Genomic DNA, 24,602 nt, shown 5'->3' with positions numbered 1-24,602 from the left:
GTCAGGTTGCAGATTGCAAATAACTTAAACCTCCTGTGTGCCAAGCATGTAGGAAAATTACGGTTCACGACGCGAAAACGCGAATGGCCCTATCTAGAGCCAGTGTTTGGTTTGTCCACTCTGGGCTACTGTAGAAACACAGACTCTATGAAGAGGACCCATGTAGACCTATACAATTCGTTCTACGTTAACAAAAACACAATTCTTAGTTTCAGGTGATTATACACTAAAGAAAACATAATTAATATGATATTCCATTTTTGACAATAGATCCTCCTAAATGCTTCACTCTGGCCCTTTAAACTTCTCAGGTCAAACTGACCACCAGACAGTAGCGATTTTAGACTCTTTTTAGTGGTGCTCAAGCACACCAAATTTCATCTTAGCACCCCTAAAAAATAATTATCAAACACTCTGCGACCTACGGGATTGCCGATGGAAAACTGGCATGGCCATATTAACAGGTGTCCCTTTACCTCAAGATATGTGAATGAAAATGGGTTATATGGGTACCAACGAGTCTCCCTTTTACAGACATACCCACTTTATGCTAATCCCTTGCGGTTTGGGGCAAATACCATGCAGTTTTTATATCCAGTATAAATGTGTTATTTTCGCCTACTTTAAAAATTGTGAATTTGAATATTTCTGAATACTGGGGTCCCTAAACAGTTTTGGAACTGCATAAATTGGGTATGACTGGAAAGTCGAGACTTTTGTGGATCCAATGAATTGTATTAACACCCGGTGCCTGAATTTTCCTTTACATAAATATCACGATGCAGAAAAGGCAAAAATTGGTGCATAAAATTTGTCAGAATGCAGGAAAATAAGTGATTGATGCTCAAAAGAAGGACATCAATTCTTGGGCGTGTACAGCATGTGTACTGTATAGCTTTTCTATAGTTTTTTAAATTTAGAACAGGTGGACTTGAACGCCACACATGGGTTAAATCAACACCTCTCTCACACAGAACACCTTCACTAAGCTAGACGGTTCTGCAGGAATATTGCATTACGTTGTACAAAAATACAAAACCACAAATGGGTTGAGGTTGATTGAGATGTTTAGAGTGAACCACTCTTGTGTGTCAGAAATGTGTCTTGCAACCAAGCTATCAAAATGTTACTATGGTATCTATGGGACTTTGTTTGTGTTGTGTTGCTGCCTGTGAATCAAAGCAGACACTCCTGCTCTGAATATATCTGACTGACAGGCAGCAGCTCCTCCACCGCCTGCTGCCAGTGTATTATTCCGATTTTACACTCCGCTGAGTTTGTGTCTTGCTTCCGTATGCCATTACTAACAACATGGTTATGGGCTTCCCTTGTGACCTAAGGGAAAGCACTCTCACAGCACACCCAGGTCAAAGGTCGCACTGAACCACGAATTGCATTCAAGGACAATGGATGATTCATCTCCGTGATCAAATCCGCTACAGTAAATGTCATCTGCTATTTTCTGATTAGAAGTCCATTTTGGCATCAATTTCCTTTTATTACTCTGTAACCTGCTCAAGGTCGTTTTATAAGAGCCTGATTTTATTTAGAAGCTGCAGATAAATGTCAAAACACAATATTCAGTGTTTAATGATTTCATTTAATATAAACTCCTTTAGATCACACTATTTATCATCATTTTGAAAAAGTTATTTAATCACATATTTGGCCAAGACTATCAACTAATGGAGTGAAATTATTTGCTTAATTTTAAAATTTTAAAATGTAAAAGCAAATCTACAATCTAATAAATGATATAGTGGAGCTGAGGCAAGTTTCAACAACAAGCACAGTAATTGCATGCCTCCCATTAATTAAACACCTCACATTATCTTAACTTCACTTGACATTTTTGCCTCTAGAGAAGTCCAAACTTTCATGCATAATTTGTCCTTTTGTTCAGATTTAGCTTTACTTTCTAAATCCTTGTGACAGAAGGATTAAAGATGCTACCAACCATAAACTAAATAAGATGAAATAAGCACAAGATCCTAACATGACTCTTCACTTTTTCATGTTTCCTACAATAAATGTGGGCTCATGCTGTCTCACCTACTGCGTTCTGGGTTGAATATCTCATGGAAACAAAAAGAACATTTTGAGCATCACAGCACTTGATAGAGCAAGCTGTGTCCGTTATTACTGATTGCACAGACTTTAGTTGAATTTTAAATCTTACTCATTTGGGTATTTGCAGGCCTTTTTTATCTTGAAGAATGAAAATAGGAACAAAACATCACTGCACCTTGTGAGGTGTAGCGTTAGCAATGTAGGTGAACATTGCATCAACTAAGTTAACTAACAAAGTTGCTAGGTGCTACGGTGGATGACTTGAAAGTAAAACTCTGTATTGTAACACTGTTGAATGCATGAATTATCTGTTGATTTATATTGATGGAATGAACATGAATTAACTTTTTCCACCTCAGAATATTTCAACAAAAATATATGTACTGTGGAAAACTCATAGGAACATCATATTTATACCATAAAAGTAAAGAGTGTATTAGTATTATACAAATTATTTAAAGGAACAGTGTGTAACAATTAGGGGGCAGAAATGGATTACAATATAAATTTTTAGGGCTGTCAAAGTTAACGTGATAACGCATGCGTTAAAATGTGTGATTAATCTCAGTTAATCATGGACAATCATGCGATTAATTGTGATTGAATATTTTAATCCATTGACAGCCCTAAGAAATAACTGTTTTCTTTGGTGTATAATCACCTGGAAATAAGAATCGTTGTGTTTTTGTTACCTTAGAATGAGCCATTTATATCTACATAGGGAGCGGGTCTTCTCTCCACAAAGTCCACCATGTTGCACCAGACCGGCTTGGGCCGGAGTCGATAACGTTACTCGCTCCCATCGCCGCCGTTCTCTCGCTCTTGCTTCACCATTCACTTCCCTTGTACGCACCGGCCCTGCTACAAATGACCTACGCTACTCTTACAACACCCAGCTCTAGATAGGGCCATTTGCTTTTTCACATCGGCCACCGAAGCTCTCCAACACGCTTGGCACACGGAGGAGGTTTCAGTTGGTTGTAATCTGAACCTCACCGCTAGATGCCGCCAGAACCTACACACTGCACCTTTAACATGAATATCAGAGGTGTGCTGCCTTCTAAGAATATTATCAGAAATGTCCACTGCAACTCCGAATGGATAAAATGTATGTTTTTACAGAAAACAAATCTTAATTTTTCCACCTACTGTTTCTGGATGTTTCTCTAAACAGATGACCTAGAAGAGTGTTGATCAAAACTGAGACACTTTTTGTCTTTTTCTTGCTACAAGGCTTTCTCAACAGCGAGACAGGGCTTATCCCACACTTATCCTTTGTGATTTAATACAAATAGCATGGCCTGTCCATCAGCTGGCACCCACGAGGTCTTCAGGAGCACGGCTTTGTCCTTATTGCCTGCTGTAAACCATAAACAGCAGACATTTCTCTGAGCTATAACGTGTACCTGCCAACGCGCATCCACAATCCCCTGCTGCACTGTCACCGGCATGCCCACGACTTAACCTTTCACTTCTCATTCTCCACAGCTGCTCTTCTTCTCCCTTCCTGCATCGCACATTAAGATTGCCGCCTGAATATGTCATGGTGCATGGGGAAGCAGAAGGTTATGGCTTTTGTGCTGTGTGATAGATGGGACGCGCGAAGTGTCACAAAGCATCTATTGAACATCTGGAGGCGAGAAGTGACAGGTGCTGATTTGCCCACTCTCGAGGCTGTGCCCTTCAAATGGTGTACAAGGGTCAACGCTATTTATTTTTTTAGCACAACGCATCATTATCATGTCACAGTTTGTATTTGGTACCTGGAAAATTGTATGTGTTTTCAGATGATATCAGGCTTTCCTTGATGTTGCAGCCTGAAAGTGTGTGTGCTCATGTGCATGACAGTGTGAGAACTCGGGTCACTGATGACAGGGGTCTTATCCTCCCCTTGAGCCTCCCCTTCAGTAGATTTCCCAGTGGAGCCACCTTTACCTTTCCACACTGTGTGTGTGTTTTTTTTCTCCTTCCATTTGTGTCCGGGCTTTTCACTTTCATTTTAAGCTGCAGGCCATTTCAGCTCTGTCACTTTGATCCTGTGCACCTGCAAGCCTGCTGTTGTCATCTGGGAGGACTAAGGCAGATGGAAAATACTAAAGAATTTAATGTAGTAATTTAATTTGATCGTTTTCTTTTACAAGCGTGCACTTTGACTTTTACACAATCCAGCAGACACAGAGCAACATTAGCATTTACTTGCAGCAATGTTTCTGGCCACCAATGTCACTCTCATTTTAGCTGTTTTGGGCTCTATCAGCTACTGAGGGAAATATCTGGCTTTTCAGCTGCTAAATGCTCCACCAGCTAATCACTAACTGTGTCTCACTGCTGTTTGGTGTTGGGCAGGTTGTTTACAGTGGGTTTTTAAAACTTTCGCTGGAAATAGCTGCCTGCTGTGTCCAACAATGATGCTATGAGAGCGGTGAGAGTGAACCAAAACAGTAAAGTTGTGGCCCGGACAAGGTGCTCTATACGATATTCAGAGCATTAATATGTTAAGAGACGTGTGGAGGCAACCAAATTGCTCCCAATTTTGCATTTAACACCTTGTAACAATGAGCTAACACCCCCCCCTTTCACATTGTCATTTGATGCATAGTTATGATTAAAACATTGAATATGGACAATTCAAGTAAAAACATCAAAACAGCATTGTTACTATGATGCTAAGAAATATATTAATGCTGTAGCTAGTTGAGCTTATTTAACAACTTTATATATGTTCGATACTTCAATCTGTAACAATGCAGCATATTTTATAAGCTCATCATATGTTTTGAATGTAGAATCTGAATCTGCGTACTATAATTCCCACTGAAATGTAGTGGCGTAGAATTATAGAAATGGAAATAGTTAAATTACAAGTAAAAGTGTACTTGAATAATGTACTTTCCACCACTGCTATAAACCCTTAGATAAAGTATTTTAAGTTTTGTAAAAAAAAAAAGAATAATACCAGAAAAATTATAAATTCACATAAATACAGATACATGTGTGTATACGGCTATCAACGCACTTTAATGTTTGTACTGTCGACACATGTTAAGATGATGCTGGTTAGGTTGCTGCTTCTTGCAACACCTCTACGGAGCCACATAAGACAAGAACCCCTGTTTTATATTTCTTTATGATACCATATAAACAGTATTTTTTATTTGTGGACATAAAAGGCCCTCAGTGGACCACTGCTTCACTCTAGCAGGCAAGGAAAGAGTTTAGGGGTCAGCGTATGAATCGTTGGAGGATTTTCTTGTGATGATGTTTGTGGGCAGAAGATGTGCTATTTAGCATTTCATTAAGAATCCTTCAACCTCAAATGTTGAGACGTTTATCTGCACCTCGGGGTCTCTTTGGTGCAGTAACTAAAACTCAGCTTTCATAATGTGAGGCTGGTAGTTCCTCCGTGTTCCCCCCCCTCTGATTTATCACATCAATCAGCCAGTTACTGTATGTATTGTTCTCACAGTCGCAGCGGTGAATCGGCTGAATGAGTTAGGATGCAATTGGGTGATGACGTCTAACGGAAGCAGCAGAGGCCAGTAATGAGCTTGTATGTCAGGGCTGTAATCTCATCTGCATGTAAATGTATTCTGCTACATGTTGGCCCACTAATTTATTCATCCAAATGTAACTTCATCAATTTTATCTCGCTATCAACACCCCGCAAAAGTCGGTCTGAAGAAGAGAAGTGGGGAGAGGGGGAAGTATGGTTCCGCCATATTGTTGAAGTTTCAGCGGGAAACATGGGAGAGGTATTTTTATTCTCTCTTGAAATGCGAGAGTGAGAAGCAGTGTGTCTTGTGTAAGGTTGTGTAATTGCTTCATATTTAATATGACAAACATGCAGCCGGGTGGCTGAGAGGCTGCCTCAGACGAAAGGAGCGGTTGCGTGCTCTTCCTTTTATCCTTGTCGGCGTGTTTCCGGTATGCACTTCTCGTGTTTGCTGCAGCGGTGCATGAAACGTGTCGCCGGATGAGTGTGGCCAAGCACTCACGTTGAACCTGTCTCACTGGCGTGTATGTGCAGACGTGTATGTGCAGACGTGTGTGTGTGTGTTTAGTGGAAGTTGGATAGTCATGTAAAATCTGTCTCGTCTTGTTGCACTCATGAAATGTACTTCGACTATTTTTGGGAGAAACATAACCTTGATTTTTTTTTTTTCAGAATCTCAGTTTCTTTTCCCAAGTCTGTTGTTCATTATGCGAGCAGCACTGTTGCCTCATAACATGAAGGCCCTTGTTTCAAACCACCCAGACGCTTGGGAACTTTTTGTGGGGAATTTGCATGTTAAGTTTGTGTCTTTCTTGCCGAGAGTTAGCTAAGAAGGTCGAGAAAGATGGAAAGTTACATGGTAGTATTTTAGTAGTAGTTATTTTTGATGGCCGACGGTTCATACATCCGCCCAGTACCTCTGTTGCTTGGCAACCCTCTCGGAAAACAAGACTCAGGGAAGTCACTGTGCTCAGCTGTTGTTCACCAAGAAATAGGGTCAAGACGGTAGCCCATCATTTGAGAAACTCTTGTGAGATGGTTAAGGTTAGGCATTGACCTTGAATAGTTATGGTTAGGATAGGTCATCAGGCAGCGAGTCTTGTGAGAGTTTTTGCACGTTTTTGCCATTTGTGGGTTACCTTCTAGACACAACCAAGAAATAGCTAGAGCATGTAACTCCCCCTAAAATCAAAAACTGTCTTTTTGTTCATATACGGATTAATTAATTTACATTGTGGTAATCAGTGAGATTTAGAGGTGCAGATTTTTAAACTTTGGACTGAGCCAGGCTAACATTTTCCACCTGTTTGCCATCTTTATGCTAAGCTAAACTAATTAACAGCTCAGGCTGTACTCATTCACTGTTTGCACTTTAACCTATGAAAAGTAATGCACCATAATTCGTATAAAAACCCACACAGGGCTTTCACCCAGGAGACTGCTGTTTCTCTTCCACGTGAAAGCAAAAGTCAACATTGACATATTTTACCTTAGTTTTGTTACATAACTTACGCACTTGACTATGTAAGTTGTATGAGTATATTTTGCCATACTACACAGACGAGAGTGGTATCAATCCTCTCATTTTCTCGCAGCTCTCAGAAAGAAAGCAAATAAGCCTATTTTGCAAAACTAGTTCTTTAAATAACGTTATAAATTGAGTTTTGATATATTTACTGTTAAAGGGTCAATGGGACTTGTGAAAATGAGGTTTAAAAGAGAGGTAAAAATTGATGCAGCAGAGAATGTGATATCCTTACTTTAATGGTCCCTCGTATGAGTCGAGCTCCAAGAACACTGGATTCTATGCCATAATGCTACTCTGTATCTTGACCTTTGAAATGACTTGCAAGTTGAGTGCTCCCTGAATGCACCATTAGTTTTGGTCTCTGTGAGGGTAGACGTCTCACTTGGAGGTGCAGGTTCAGGCTCCGAAATGGGACACAGTTAGCCCTGTTATAGACTGGTGTCCTGTCTAGCATCACCTCTCGTCAAATGCATTATAGAGTCCAGGCCCTCATGACCCTGCTAACCAGGTAAAGAAAATGGATGGACTGATGGAAGACTGTTGCACGTTGCTGCCAGAGTTTCCTAAAATATGAATCCTCACTACTGAAATATTGATTTTGTGTTTTCTTGCTGTCACGATGCCGTCTGGGGACAATGATTCGATCACTGCGTAGTTCCACTGGAGGGCTTATAATCTTGTAGACCAGATGAATGGTAAGTGGCCTCTAAAAGGCTGTCAGTGTTTATTAAATGATAGCTCTCTGAAAAGGCCACCAACCCTGTCTGTTCACACACACACACACACACACACAACCATAACAACCACACACACAACCATAACAACCTTTCCCTCAAGCAATGAAGACGTGCAGTTTGAGACACAACATTGAGGGATAAACATGGAGACCAATGTCACTCTGTCAAGTAACCGAGCTCAGGAATCATGCTATCATTTCAGATATGTTAGCTTCATTTAGCTGGTTAGATGGACCATCGAGGGTTTGTCTGTGCTGTTGAATACCAGATAAAACAGATAATAACAGATGTCAGTTTGTGGTTTACTCAAACACATTACAAAGTTAAGCCACATTGTTAACTGGTTAATCTATTAAAAAAATCCAGTAGCCAGTCATTTCAAGCTATGAAAAATATTGCTAATCATTTTCCTAGTTTGATCAGATATTGCAAATGTACACTTTACCCCATTGCACTTGCAAAATCTGTGAGTTTAAAGTAGTGATCTGCATTATTTTCCTTTTAGCAGATGCTATTTACACCCAGGTATCAACAATACTATTTGCACCCTACCCGGGCACACATTCAATATTGTATGTGTATATGTAGTGTATGTACATTTTTCCTAAACCTAACCAAGTAGTTTTGGTGCCTAAACCTAACCAAACTGCGACTGAAAACTAAGTCATCTAAGTGAAAAATGGGCTTCTCACAGGACTGAAACCCCAGTCCAGGGTTAATGTCCTGAGTTTGTCTCATTCTTCCACTACAACCTACTCCTTGCATGTACTTTGTCACTCTTTATATTGCTACCTGGTGTAAATAGACGAATAGCTGCTGTGTGACTATTTTCACCCAGGTGCAAAAAAAACACTTTCCCTTTTATAATCACTGATTTGTTCAGTATGATTTTAATTTTAGGGTTATGTTATTTAAATAAAAAAAAAATCCAGTCTCTTTGTTTTAGGTATTTTGTCTGAACATTAAAAACAGTGTAAATCTAATTTTCAAAAAATAAAAAATGCAAAAACAATTTGATTAAAAATTCCATTTGCAGTGCAAGTATTTAGCTTTTTAATTACATTTTGAAGGACTTTTGAGTTTATCTCTCAACTTCATATTAGTGAAAGAATATTCTGGGCTGTCCTCATCACAAGAGGACACTTTTGCTGTTACTAGTGGTGGTCTCGTTGTCTGAGGGGCAGTGGCAATAATTTAGTTTATTGGCTTTTTAATTACTTTGAAGGACTTTTGAGTTTATCTCTCAACTTCATGTTAGCGAAAGAATATTCTAAACTGTCCTCATCACAAGAGGACACTTTTGCTGTTACTAGTGGCGGACTCTCTGTCTGAGGGGCAGTGGCAATAAAAATAAAAAGGGCACCAGCTGCATGTGTTGGGACACCAGCTGCATGTGTTGGGACACCAGCGTGCAGAAAGTTTTCTAGTATTAGGTCAGCCTTCATGACGTTGCATCATGTTTCCTCCATTTTAAGGGCATCCAAGCAGGCACTTCATCATGTTTTCTCCACTGGGCTGGCACCTTAGAGGGCACTTTAGGAAACAGCAAAATGTGGATGCTTGGAAAGATAAAATGAAGGTGAAAGTATACAGGGTAGTCAGTTTAAAGTGAGTGTATTCCTTTTATTTGTTGAAAAGCAAAACGTGTATAAATTCAATCAACTTCATAAAAACATTTGCTCCTTTAAGTAATCATCCAGTAGAGCAACAGAGTTTTATTGGTGACCTTGGTGGCGGAAAACAAATAGCACCTTGAGTAACTCAAAAAGCACCACTTAAACATGGCACCAAACCGATCAATACACAAGAAATTTATGGCTGTTCCAAAATAAAAACATAATTGAATAGCGCTTTGCTCCAAAGATGTTTCCAAAATGGAAAAAAATGTCACAAAATATCACTTCTTTAAAGCACTCTGGGACCCAGACTATATGTATCGTGTGTCACGCTTTGTTATTCCTGTTATGTTTTACAGCTGCTTTTATGAAGAGAACATTTTTCTTTCCTCCTTTTTCCAAGTTCTGTTCCCAAATCCACACAAGAGCCCAAGATTAAATGTATAATAATGTGGTTTCTTTTCGAGGGTTGGATGAGGTCGTGCGATGGGTGCAATTAACGATTATGAATTATTCATATGTACAAGAAGATGCAATACATTAGCCGTTCATCCCCAGAAGGTGACACATTCTCGGCCAAAGCTAATGGAATAATTGTCTCCTCTCATTTTGTCGGTGGAGTCAAACGAACAGACACTTGAAAATTACCGGCTCCAAAGGTCGTATTTCATGTTGGACTCATATTTTACCAGACATTTAAAGAGGAAGAGGGACGAGTCCAAGGTCATGTCCGTTTGTAGACTCATTAAGAAATTGGTCTGGTGTTACACAGTCTGTAATGACGTCATATTTATTGTTAGTATTAACGTGTAAATCTCATGAAGCTCATGAATGTGTGATGCCTTTATTTTCACTTGTACCCTACCGAGCATTAAGTGGTATTAAGTTGTCTCTTAAATTATGTTTTGACATGGGTGTTAGTCTTCAGTGTGTTTAACAGCTTAATTTAGCTTCACATAACATGTCTTTTTATCCCTTCATTTTGAATTTAAATGAAACACAACGCTGAGCTGCAGCCGGTAGTCGGTGGCGCTGTGGTCGGTTCTTCAAACAACTCACTAAATCAAGGAAATAAATAATCAGCTCTTGCAGTGCAGCTTCTGTTCAGACTCTTTTCAAAACCATTGCATTATTCCCCTTGTTTCTGTGTCAGTTGTTTGTGTCTTTGGGATAAAAAAAAAACCCTGATTACCTGCAGGATGAGTTCAGCAGGGGGCGGCTGAGTAAGCCGGTGTCTTGACATGATCGCCTGGGAAGATGGACAACTACACTTTAACTATTGTTAAACAATGCGCTGTAGCGATTTAACCACAGTTTAATGTTTTTTTTATCTCAGCATGAAGCCACATCCCAGTGGGAGGCAACACTCAGATGTCATTGTAGTGTGTTTGTGTGATTTTTCAAATCCTTGGCTGAATATTAGAGTCAGAAATGAGATTTTGTTCTGAGTGGAGCACTGCCTGTTTAAATCACCATGTTGAATATCAATCGGCAAGTGGAGTGGACACCATTTTGCAAAAGGCTGAATACAGATCAGTAGCGAAGTCACACGTTTAAAGCTCCAAACGGAATATAAGCAGTGAAATAAGTCCCCAAAACCTCATGCAAACAAATAGGATTTTCCTCTTGTTGGTGTCTTTGTTGTTACCTTCTGCATCAGCTAGATGTCAGCAGCTGACAGATTTTGGTGGGGTCGCATATTTGAGCAGACCACAGTGAAATGTCGGGATGACCTCATATCTTATAGAGCATTTCATTTAGTGGGCTGGGAGGAGACAAAATATCAGAAATACTGCAAACCAATCTAAAAACAAAACAGATAGTGGCTGGTTTTCTATCTTTAGTTCACAATATGTTTAATTTTAGAGGCTTTTGTCTTTGGTGGTGTATCAGAATCAGAATCAGAAAATACTGTATTGATCCACAGAGGGCAATTGGGGCATTACAGTTGCTCTTGTATAAACATAAAGAAATGTAAGAACATATAAATAAAGGAGTAAATAACATGTAAATGATGTACATATTGCTATAATGTGTACATAATGCTACAATATAAACACAAAAGAAATATAACTAAGACAATTTAAAATGAGAATATAAGAAATATGTACAAATATTTGCATTAAGATGTGCATGTATTGTGTATATCATTTTATATTGATTATGTAGCATTCCCTGTACTGCATTTTTGTGGTTAATTAATGACCATTGCACAGATTAAACTGTATATTGATTGATACTTGGAATACACTGAATAAAATGATGATTTTCAATTAGAACAGCTTTTAATATTCATCTTGAACTGTATAAAATACTGATTGGCTCCCCCCTCTCTGTATCCATCAGCAGAGGGCAGTGTGTGTCTTCTCTCCTTCACTCTCTCCTCTCGTCTTTAAAACAGACTTGTCTTTGGAGCCGTGAAATTACTCTGGCGGCTCAAATGAAGACATCCCCCCTCTGTTACTTGGCAGTCATCTGCATGCTTGTTTTGTCTGCCTCTGTCTCCTACTCCTGTCCTTACAGCACCGCTTAATGTCAAACAAAGCAACAGTAGCTCTGTGCTTTCAGCCCGACAGAGGAAGGTGCTCGTGTCCAACAAGCAGACAGCGACTGTGATGATCGTGACCCCATTAAAATGTGACTGTGTGCCAAAGCTGGACTGCTGCTGCTGCTGTTGCTGCTCAAACACCTGATGAGGGTCCTCGTTTATTGCAACCACTGATGAAGATGATTGATGATAATTAGTCATGTTGGGGTAGTTTGTCTGTTTTGTTTGTGTATTTTAACAGTTGCATCTATTATTCAGGCTTAAATTTACCTTTACAGTTTAAGCTTTTCATGTCAGATTATGTGACAATTATTTGAAACTTAGCTGACCAGAACCAGAGCTCATGAAAGGATGAAAAGTTCACTGGTTTTTGACCTTAACTTTGGCTGGTGAGCATGAAGTGCGTTGGCTCGCTGTGGTGAGGATATTAGCCTTGTTATCCCTCTTGCATGCCATGAAAAACCCTGCGCAGAAACTTCAAGACAAATCTTATGATTCTAGTTTTGATATATTCAACACATGATGCTCACTGTGCTGACTGTCGAAATATGATTCACTTTCTTATGTAATGCATCCCTTTGTAGGGGGAGTGTTACCAGATCTTCAAGTAAGGCTTACATCAGCCTGTGTCATTTTGATCTACGCTATAGTGTGGATTTCTGTCATTTTTTTCAAGGCAATTTATGCCTGTTTTCACTTTTATTAAAGCATTATACTGCATAAAACAATGTGAGTTGAGAAAAATCACTTGATCTCTTTTATGTTTTCTTTATGAAACCTCAAACCCACTGGATGAAGAGCTGAAAACTTAGTTATTGGTATCATTTTTCTAATAAAGCACCCTTTATAAAGGGTTTATAACTGATGGCCATTGTTAATTATGTACTAATGCTTTATAATTCAGTTATGAGCTATTATTAAGAACAACTTTAGGGGTGCCAGGTTATGAAAAACCTCCTCCAGTATGTCAAAACACCAGCCAAAGAGATTTTTTATAGTGCTCTATAAAGCTATAAATCTATAAAATAGTAATAAATTATTGACCAATAATGAAATCTTTTCAACTTATAAACCCTTTATATTATATCGTAATAAATGCTGTTATTATGTGTTGTTTTGAAACTGTTTCCCCAAAGTAGACAAAATACAAAACTCTTATAGTAATGGTGCACATACAGTATGTTGTCATTTTCGTATGAAGACGTTGCACCAGGGAAAAAAATCATACAAACATAAGATGCTCCTTGGATACCAGAGATGTGCTTCAAACAGCAGGAACGAATGTACATTCAGCGACTGCCCGGCGTGTGTGCCACCTCAACAACCGGACTGATTGAAGTGCACTGGGGTGTTTCAGCCCTTGAATACGACCGGTGTCTGGACGGTGGCTTTTTTTTTCTGCTTAAACCTCGCTTCTACCCGGCCTTAATCATTTGGCCAGGGAGTCATCCATTCCTCTCCTCTGGGTACAAATCAGACTCAAAGTGAGAAGTACAGTAAGAGCAAAACCTATTCTGCTGAGCTTATCCACTACGATCTAAGTAGTTAGCGAGCATTGATTTCACACCAGATCCAATCTATCTTGTTTTTTCTGACCAGCAGTTTAATGTTTTAGTTCCAATGCAAAAAAAACAAACAAAGGTGGATATATCTGAATAAGTAGTTTTTCATACACGCTGTGCTCATAAACAGACATTTTTCCATAATAGTCAGTTTTGCAGAAGCCCCACGGTCTGCACTCTATCGATCAGCTCAGCAGTGACAGATACTGGGAGCTGAGTCGTCCAGTCTCAGCTTGAGACACCACAGCCGTCCCATCCTCCACTTCTGCTTCTCCTCTGCCCATTAAAAGAACTGCTTGCTGTGATCTGTCCTTCCCCATGCAGGCAATCCATTTCTTTATTTTTACTCCAAAGTCTAAAATCCAAGTGTCATGTATATTTTTTCACAGTAACATCATTCAATGACATAACTCAGTGAAGTCAGATTTTATTAGTTGTGATTGATTATTAGCTCATACATATATTGTACATCCTTTAAATCTAAACCCTAAAACTTCCAGCACAGTAAGCTGAGACGCAGCGTGATCTCCAAACCACAAGTGAAAATCTTCCAACTTACTGTAAGACTTTCCAGTCGGCTAACACAATACTTAGGGAGATCAACCTGGATTAAAGAAAAAAGCAAAAGTTGGCTGACAGTTGACAAGAGATCTACTTAATCATGCCGCTCTGTAACACCAGACCCTAAATAGATATTAACATAATTAATCATAGTCAGTCACTTGAGGTCAAAGAGCTGCACTGAAATTAAAGAGGACCTATTGTGCTTTTTGTGCTTTTTCCCTTTCCTTCAGTGTATTATATAGATTTTCTTTGTGCATGTAAAACGTCTGCAAAGTTACAAAGCCCAAAGTCCAGGCCAAAGGGTGTTACTCTCCTCCACAGCAACACTGCTCCTGAACTGCCTGAAACACCTCGCTTGAAATCCTGCCTTTTCTTCTGTAACGTGGTAATGTCACCAAATGACGCATTTGCACAACTAACCAGTTTGGCTAGTTAGAGTTTGGTTCGGTTGATGTTTATTTCAACACCCCACCTCTTCCACCAGAGCGGAATGTATTAAAGGTATAATATACAGGAATTTTCTGAAAAACAACGTATAGACTGAGACAAAAATAATACCTCTCAAACATCACTTATTACCCAATATGGTGTCTGTATCTGCAGAGACCCTGTCCTCTGCTTGTATTTTCTCTTTTCTACTTATTTTGCTGTGTTTTGGATGTTTCTGTGCTTCAGCAATGATGTTTTATTTCTCTGCTTCACTGCTTTGTTCTCACTAACGCCGCTCCCTCTCTTCATTCACTCTATAGCTTGCTTGACCATCGCTGCTCTCTCTCTCTCCCTCAACAAACAGCAACCAACAACTGTTACATATTATACCATTACATATAATAATAATATAATATATAATACCAAGGTCAGTTTACTTTGAACACATGTGTTTCCTAATGAGTTTACTAATTTAATGTTGCAATGGTTCCACCACTATTTTCATAGTTTGTGGCTGGAATGAGCATTTAATTAATTCTAAAATCAACACATCTACATTTTCTAAATACGTATGAATGACAGAAAAATACAGGTCAGTGTCTTACCAAACAGAGGCTCATAAACTTTTATATTCCATTCACTGTGTTGATAATGATGACCCACTTTCTAAGGTAAAGATGACTACAAAGCATGTTTGCTCTGTCAAGTGAGCATCCTTGGCTTGCGTCCTAAATGCAAGACAAACTGCTTTGAAGCATCTTCTCCTTCTAATGACTTTCTCTTCCTCGTCTTGTCTACTGCTAATAAAGCAGTGTGAGAGAGTGTGCGTGTGTTTCTTTGAGTGTGTGTTTTAGGGAGAAAAGAGATGGATGTGTGGGTGTGTTGTTTGCATGTGTTTTATGATCTTAATACAAGCATAATGATACGAGAACACTTTGGCTCTCGCATAGTGAGGGGGAAACTAATGACTTTTTTTCTCATTACTTTCCGCTAGTCAGGTTTTAGCTCCTAGTTTTTCAAATTGTGCAAAGGTGGCAGACAGGTAAATTACTCACATCAAAGTTGTACGAAAATGTATTCCTCACTTTTTGTGTGTAAGGAAATATAAACTATAATGATACTTCTTTTTTTTTTAAAGGAACATAAAACTTTTTTTGGACAATGTCTAACCTTCAGGCCTCAGGACGGTTGTTTCCTACGCCAGCGGACATCTGAGAACATCTGGTCAGGTCCGAATTTGACTTGGAGATAATTGCGGGTAACGGGTCGGTTCTAGTTCTGAGCTTTGCTAACAATGCCGGTGCTCCTAGCTGGTTAATTGCTCATGTTGAAGTAGTATTATGAACTATATTTAGTGCCTGTCCACACATATATTGCACTGATCAAATTGCACAACCCGGTATCACGGCAAAGCACGTAATAGACTCACCTGTCAGCCAGAGGATAGCGTGTAAGTGTCACTTTTGCCTCACCAAGGCATGACTATTGCACACGTATGTGACGGTGCAGTACCAGCAGGGGGGGGCAACAAAACCACTCACTTCGGTTTAGGAAAAACCGAAGTGAGTGGTTGGCCTTAAAATAAGTACGGAAACTAAGTACAATACGTACGGAAACAACGTAACATAAGTATGGAAAACACATCACAAACGTAACATACAAAACAAAACACCAGTCTCCTGCTTGAAAGTTCTGTGTTGGTTAGACCCAGCCACCTCACCTCCAGCCCACCATAAGCAGTCTTTCTCACTTGTTATTCTACATCACTAACTTACCTCTAACCACTAACCAACCATCCAGTACCAACTACATGGCGTGCAAATGACACGCCTATAAAGCAACAACGGTGTTCTTATTACACGCTTTGCCTTGCGCATTATTTTGTCATTTGTACGCCTTTTCTTGCGACCGGGCTGAATTACAGTACCAACATAGTCGGTCAATATCAAAAATGTAGGCTCTCACTTTAGTTAAACGAAATCAAAATGTCTTTTTAGTCAATACAATTGAGGTTTGATCAAATATGTCAAAATTAAATACTGATTTCCTAGCAGTAATGGATTTTATTTTTAAGAAAGGAAAAACACCCTTCTCAATTCCTTTAAAAAGTATATTCGGTGCACCTCCTGTACCTTTGCTAATCCTCTTCACCTCACTAGTACAATAAGATCTCCGGTGAGGACCTCAAATGTGTGATCTTGAGCAGCTATCTTAGCCGACAGGTTGATCTCCAGCATAACACGACTAAAAACATTTCCCATGCAAAAAAAAAAAGATTTGTCATCTCTAACAGTCGAGCTGAACCTTACGCATTGACACTTTCCTCTCTCAAAGTTTTACATTTATATCAGGATTTGTCATGGCTTTCAAGCCCGTCCTCTGATTTTGATCACAGGATTTATTTCTCTGCATGAATAAATGTGAAGAAAGGCAGCTGGATATGTGCACCCTTTGTGACGGGAAATCTATATAGGACACATCTGTTGGGGGAATCGTCTCAGATCTCTAATTGAGGGAGGACTTTGGATTCAGGGAAGTCACGACATCGATACTCTGGAGTGAACTGTGACCTGGTTAGGTAGAAAAAGAGTTGCTTTGTTTCACTATTTTTTTTCAAGTTTTTGAATTTCACCTTTGACTGAGAACGCAGACGGTTATTAGAAATCGGCACGACCTGGATCTAATCTACTTGTCTCTTGCCTCAGTTTGTATTTGAGTGGGGGGGATGAACCAAGATGTGTCCTGTCAAGATCCCCACCTGAGATTACATACAGTATATTACAGGAGGGATGTATTTTACCTTCATGCTGTTTCCTTTCTCCCTCAATCTGCTTCAGCTTCACTTACTGGTTTCCTACATTTCCCAGAATGCCTTTTGACAACCCCAGAGAATGTGCAATTGTGTGCATCCAACTGTTGGGCCTATATGCATCGAGGAAAAGAAAACAATAGTGACAGTGATATTAAGAGCAAGGCGGCGAGTTTTTCCAGTCGAGAAAAACAGACATATCCTGGTCTATTGAGGAAAAAGATTCGGTGCAACTGACCATCAACTTGAGTACTGATGTTTTTTCACTGCTGGAAATATCTCATTGTTCATGACTAGTTATCTCAGAGAATACAAACCATTCAAACCAACTAACAATGAGGCCCTGGAGATTAACTGATGTGTATTTTGATGTTAACTGCATATTTTATATTCTAAAAAATCCTTATTTTCATATTTAGATGGTATTGTTTATCCTTTCGTATAGCAGCCATTAAACTGGACCCAGTTGCTCTCCAGAGGAAGCCGTTCCCCTGCTTTTACTTTTACCTTAAATCTGAATTTTGCTGTAATGCTCTTTATGATAGAATTTCTCTTTTAAAGGTATAGTTTGACATTTTAGGAAATACTCTTACTCGCTTCTTTGCGAGAGTTTTTGTGCGATTATTTTGCACGTTAATATATTTTTTCAAACTGTTGTTTTTGTCATGAGTAGTTTCACACAGAACGCCAAAATTACTCGACGAAAGTGACATAATTTTTTTTTGGAGCAAGGTCAATTTTTGGATCTTTCGCACTGCAAATAAAGGTATCAACCAATCACATTATGCTGTTTGAAATGAGTTGCGCCAATATTTATGAAACAACAATGTGGAGGCTCCTTCATCCGAACCAGGACGGCAAACTTTATTACTCCTTTCATCCTTAACAAAGGCAGCTCCCACTCTTTCCGTTCTTACCTTTCACAATAAAAACCCTGGACATATAATATTTGCAAGCGAGTATTTTGCTTTTTCGACACACACCCAGTGTGTAACGGCCTTTAGATGAGCTGGTTGATATCATTCTCATGTCTGTCCAGTAAATATGAAGCTACAGCTAGCTTAGCTTAGCATAAATACTGGAAACAGGGGGAAACAGCTAGCCTTGTCTGGGAAAAGAAGAAAGAGAATAAGTATATTTTCTAAAATGTTGAACGATTCATTTAGTAATCTTGCAAAATATATATAAATTTACTTGAAAATGCAACAAAATCAAAGAGATAAAAGGTGCAATTTATGCTCCATGTTGTTAACATTTTGTACTGTTTGTTGTTTGTACACGTGATATTGGTGTCTTTAAAAAAAAGTGAGTGAGAGAGCGAGACTGATCACTTGCTACAGCTGAGAGGCCTCAGAGGTACGGCAGCAGAGATAAAATGATCCTGGATCAGCTCTCTTTTTAGCTTATATGGTGTAAAGCTGCAGCCACAGCTGCCGTGTTTGTAAGTGATAAATTATCAGTCGGTAGTGTTTAAAAAGAATACAAATGCTATCAATTTCTTCTTTAGATTCTGACTCTGAACGCACTGTTTGGATTTAATTACAGCAAAACTTGTTATTGCCAAAAACAGATTACACATTTGACCCTTTTCCCAGTCGAGTTGAATTATTTTCACATTGGGTGTGATCATGCTTGAAGGGTGGTGTTTTGTAATGAAATAATCTGTATTCTGTTGATATGATTATTGGAAAAAAAAGCCAGCGAGTTCGAGTCCTACTGGAAACTCTGCTTTGCAATGTGACATTAAATTTTAATGTGTTGCTGCTGCCACAGGTTGAATTGCGTTTGAATCGCAACAGAAGCCGCCTGACGTTGCCAGCCATGAGTATGTCTTGTTGATTTGGTGTGGCTTGTGCAGTAAATGGATTAATCGCCCGCACAGCTTTTCTGTGAAACCATCAAAACGATGTCAGCTCAGCTAGATAGAGATGGAACGTCTGCGCGGACAATCTGCTCGCTTGAATCATCCATCTGCGATGCACCACAATCTCCTGCACATTGTTCATGAAGCATCTTTCAGCTTCAAAAGAGGGAGAGATTTCGAAAGGCTGTGCTGGCTGGATCCAGGTGAAACAATAGCTTAAAGCAGGCTTCTGGGCATGTGTGAATTTAAGCAGCTGGGGCTCCTCAAACAACACTGTTTTCTTCTTGGTTCGTTGCCTAATCCATTATATTTAAAGAAAAAGTGGAGACAAGCTGTTTTTAGTCTCATTTTTTTCTCCCCCAACAGGATTATTCCAGTATGTTACCAGTCACAGAGCACTCTTAATGGAGTGGGAAATTATCCTGACACATATATGACCTAAAAGCAAAAGGAGATGGAATGAAAATAAATTTGTTTAGGGCGATTTGGTTTCTGTGTCTTTGTCCTGCTCCGTCCATTTTTCTCCATCTTTCAGATCGATTTGCGGCGAGACAGAGAAATATGTCAACGCTGTAGACTCTTTAAGGTTTGGTTTCTTGCTCCATCCTATTCTTCAAGGCTCTGTTGTAATCTCACGCAGCTGTCAGATGCAGGAGAATATAGATTTTCAGACTTTTCCACTTGCGCTAAACGCTTTCTATCTCAGAATTCATGATGCTGAAAGTCTTTGAGAATTGATGTATATTACATTTAATGAATGTAGCGAGAGTGCACCGATGCTAGAGTTGTGTTGCATGAAACGGAATTTATTACCATTGATCTCCATCCTTATAAACCAAGACAAAACATCCGGATGAAATCAGTTTCAAGATGTATTCATTTAATGTTTTTTAACCAAGCCACAGGCTGAAAAAACTTTGAGACCTTCCATTTGTCACCCACAAGAGACTATTCAATGAGTTTAAATAGATTTAGCATACACATAAATAAAACATAAGAAGTTCAGATTACATAGCAAGATAAGTAAACAATAAGGATAATAGGAATAACCAACTTTTACATCAAATATGAATACATTCGTAAGACTTGTCCATGTGCTTACTAAGCTTTCATTTTCCTTATTCTGTTTAATAAGTAGGAGCACCTCACCCAAGACAACTGACTTTATTATAAGCAATATTGTAAAAATCCAGTCCCATTATTCTTCTTCTACTCTCCTGGCTGTGTGACGGGTGGCCTTATAAAGATGTGGGTTTTTTTTTATTTTCCTTTCCTTCAACTCTCGACTGGTGAGGTTGAGACACTTTGATCTCAGGCACTTTCTGAAATCATGAGGTGGTCGACTGACGAACACAAACGTAATATTTTAGCCTGTTGTTGTTTATATCCATACATTCTGTACATACTGTACATCATTTATTTATAGGCCTTTTCTTTCTGGCTTCTGCCAAGGAATAGTTGGACATTTTGGGAAATACTCGCTAGTTAGATGAGAAAATTGATATCACTCGAAGATCTGTCCGTTAAATATTAAGCTACAGCCAGGAGACGATTAGCTTAGCATAAAGACTGGAAATGTTGAAAATGACAGAATGCAAAATTGAAAATGCACCTGAAACATTTATTAATAAGTGTAACTTCCTCATACAGCGGTTCGCATGATTTCTTACGAAAAGTTATTCCTCATTTTTGTGATGAAACGCATGTCAATTTCTGCTCCAGTCTTTTCAAAATAAACTTCCGTCATCATATGAAACAACTTGGTTAAGTTTAGGAAAAGATCATGGTTTGGGTTAAAATGACACCGGAAGTGGTGTAACTTAAGCACGGAAGTTACGTGACAAATAAATCAACATTGACTTCTCTGTTTCACACGTGACACGAACTTCTGGGTGAGAGTCTGGTGTTATTGACCCAACCACCCACCCCGACCTCCTCCCTACGCAGCGTTTGTCACTCTTTAAAGTCCCTGGTGATTATACCAATTGATTTTGTGGGATATATACGGATTATAGTGCATTACTTTTCGTAGGTTTAGCTACGAACGATGTATGAGAACAGCCTGCACTCTCATATCTTTCAGTTAAATATGAAGCTACAGCCAGGTGACGATTAGCTGAGCATAAAGACTGGAAATAGGGAAAATAACAAAATACAAAATGCACCTAAAATAATTGTTAATCAGTGAGAAGTAAACAGAAGTATAATTTGTACAAAGGGTTATGCACCAGACTATTTCTTGGCTGAGCGCAATGACTTCCTGGAGTCTTGTCGTCACTGCGAGGTTGCCAGGCAACCTGCGGAAACTCTGATGCTGTGTTCACACTACGAGCGACACAGCATCAGGCTACAAGTCATTTTCAATGGAAGCTGGTGACATGAAGCTACAAACTGACGCCCAACACTTGTCGCTGTGTGATGTGCTACAAATAAAGTTGAGCTGGCCTCAACTTTTTTCAGCACTCCAATGACACGGTGTCAACCAATCATATGTTTTTGTTTCACCCTGAAAAAAAAATGCCATTATCCAGTTCCCAGTGTTATTAAACAACATAATACATCAACGAGCGCTTGAGCAACACTTCAACAGCAACTTGTAATCAATGTAGCTGGCCACGCTGGCTGTTTTGATGCTTTTGTCACTCATAGTGTGAACCCAGCATCAGCGTATATTTCCCAAAATGAAGAACTATTCCTGTAATGCATTTTAATGAAATAAATCTATAAATAAGAGGTAACGAAGAAGATTGTTACAGGGAAATAATTTTGTAGGCCTCTTGTACAAAAATGAATGAAAAACAGAAAGTTGATTTCAGTTGAGACTGTCACATCACCCGACCTGATTCAATTAGTACAAGCTGAAACATGCTGGCCCAGATTCTCATCAACCTATAAAAAAGGAAATAATCTTCGACACACTTTCTGCTCATGTCTTACCCTCAAGTACATAAATGCTGCCTTATTTTCAGACCTGGGTCAAATCAAATTTAGTTTATGTCTGAACATATTTCATCTCCCAGAGAGACAAAGTCTAAGATATTGAGGACAAATGACACAGTGCCAGTTCAGTCAATCAAAGAGCAAAATACCAAAAGTCACTCTAAAAAATCCTGTGATCATGTACATTTCACAACATTCACAGTATTGTCCAGTGTGGTGAAACCCACAAAAGGATAAAAATGAAGAAAAGTTGGCCCAGGTCTGGGAATGACTGAAATTCCACATTTCACAGAGTCACAATTTAAGAACTTAAGAAAAGATTTTGTATGTTGTTTCAGACAAAAGTAGGGTACTTTTATAAAATCACCCAATAAATGACCTTTCATCAATAAAAACAACATGACACTGGCATTGAATTATACGTATATATACAATAAGTGAAACCTTTCACAAAGTAGTAATAACCTGATCATTGTATACATCATGGAAATAGCCATTTCCTCATGTTTTAAGGCATACAGTCATTATGCACAAGTCTATGTTTGGATCATTGGTGCACAAACTGAGATCGACTGGCTGAAAAATGCAGACTATTCTAAATGATATGTACACTTATGGGTGAACAGGTTACGGTGTGATCATATCTGTTTGTAAATGTGCATGTTGGTGTATTCCTGCAGGCTGAAATTCATGGTAAATCTCAGTGTCAACCTAAATAGCTGCATCTGGCTGAAGCCGAGTAAAACACTGTTTTCTCCTCCAGAAAAGATGCCGCCAGAGCTGAGACTTTGACAAATGTCAAAATCATTTCCCCACAAATGGATGCATCTTATCTCAGTGTTGATGACCCTGAAGTGGCGCATTAAAAACTTGAATAATAAATGCTAATCAAGCCATTTTGTACTAATCTGTCTGATCTCCCACCAAGCGCAATGCCAAGTGCACCCATTTCAGCACTCTAAACTGACTTTATGCCATTTAAAGACACTGTTTGTTTCAGTAAATGCACGTTAAACAACTTAGAATTGTGTGAATGTAACCCATTTTCACTTGATATAGTCTCCAGTGAAATAGAATGCCACCCAAAGTCAATTTTTACACAAAACAGTGAGAAATACAGTATAAAAACAAACATTAAATCAAGCTGCATAATAATTTTTCTTCACTGTTTAAATCTTATATAAACGTATGTATGTTGTGTTTTACTGAGAGATAGAAAATAATAGATAGCAATGCAGATACCTGTGTTTACCTTCTCTGTACATCTTCATCTTTTATCCTCTATGGAAGTATTTCAGATCATTTCCATATTTCAGTTAATAAGAACATCTGAAAAATATTTTTCCAAAAGTGTCCACGCTCTCGCTGCAGTCTTTCATGTCCATGTGTTGATGGGAAAAGCTGCATCTCTTTGAGCGTCTCTTGTCAGCGTCATGCATTTATGTACAAGTCAAAAGTCACCAGGTATTCTGGATAATAAAGGGGAGAGGAACGAGCCAGTTTCCCATAGTCTTAGTTGTTTGAAGTGATGCAGGATGGACGCCATATGGCGATCACATAGTCTTAGATCCAGTTCACCACTGGGGAAGTTCAGCCTCTTCCCTGCTCCTTCCATCTTTATCTCCAAATCAGTCAACATAACGTATAGCTGCAAAGATGAGCTCTGATCTGCCCGCTGATGGAGTTCAACAAGAGTTCAAGACCTACAAGGTGGTGTAGATGTAGACAAAGATGATGACTACCAAGTTGAGAATGGTCCCAATGATGCCCAACAAGGCCAAGATGCTCTCCTCCTTACCCTCCTTGTCTTGGATTCCCTTTTCCTCATCACTGTGGAGAGTGTTTACCATTTTCCCTGGAAAAGTCTGCAGTTTTCGTCTCAGACCAATCTGGAGCGAGCAGATAAGAGAGAAAACAGAAACACAATCTGTATGTTAGTTACTGCAACTGGTTAATTTAAGTCCTTTGAAGATGCTCTTTGCACAGTGTATGGTGGACAGCGATAATGGCAATAAAACAAAGAGAAAATGTGTTTGTGAGGCAATAAAATAATTAAAAAGTAATTAACAAAGTGATATTTTTTCTTCTTTGATCACCAGTGTTTTAAGAAAATACTTTGAACGGTAAACGGATTACATAAAAATACCAGTTTAATGTGTTTTTAGTGATACAAATGCATTATCATCTGAGATGGCCACATCTGTTTTACGGACCGTTTAATCTATAAATGCAAGTAAAATATGGGGTAAACAGATTTAAGAGTCAGTGCTTGGGATGAAAAAACAACAGCAGGGGTGTGAGATGTTTGTTTGTTGCTTTTACTGTTTGTGAAAGACAGAAAAAAAAGTAAGTTAATGTGTTGTTATTCCATCATGTCGTACTTTATTAAATATATTGGTTTGTATTAGGGCTGTCAAAGTTGTCGCAATAATAACGTGTTAT

The 24,602-nt window shown here is 38.9% G+C and overlaps 2 protein-coding genes across 5 annotated transcripts in view; one reads left to right on the top strand and one right to left on the bottom strand.

The window, feature by feature from the left end:
• klhdc2 (kelch domain containing 2) overlaps positions 1-24,602 on the top strand; it is a 214,670-nt gene that overhangs the window by 96,969 nt on the left and 93,099 nt on the right. The gene's annotated exons all lie outside the window — the stretch shown is intronic.
• The window catches only part of LOC141783536 (protein TUNAR-like), an 80,075-nt gene that overhangs the window by 46,666 nt on the left and 8,807 nt on the right, over positions 1-24,602 (bottom strand). Inside the window, exon 3 of one of the 3 annotated variants that reach the window (XM_074660910.1) lies at positions 20,080-24,049. The exons of the other annotated variants lie outside the window; for them this stretch is intronic. Coding sequence (XP_074517011.1) covers positions 23,864-24,049 — 186 coding nt within the window. The 3' untranslated portion in view covers positions 20,080-23,863. Of the gene's footprint in view, positions 1-20,079; positions 24,050-24,602 lie in introns of those variants that run through there. 3 annotated transcript variants of the gene reach the window in all.

The sequence above is a fragment of the Sebastes fasciatus genome, chromosome 15, assembly GCF_043250625.1.
Source record: "Sebastes fasciatus isolate fSebFas1 chromosome 15, fSebFas1.pri, whole genome shotgun sequence".
NCBI classification, from domain to species: domain Eukaryota; kingdom Metazoa; phylum Chordata; class Actinopteri; order Perciformes; family Sebastidae; genus Sebastes; species Sebastes fasciatus.
The sequence above is the reverse complement of the archived record's forward strand: the minus strand, read 5'-3'. Positions and strand labels throughout refer to the sequence as shown.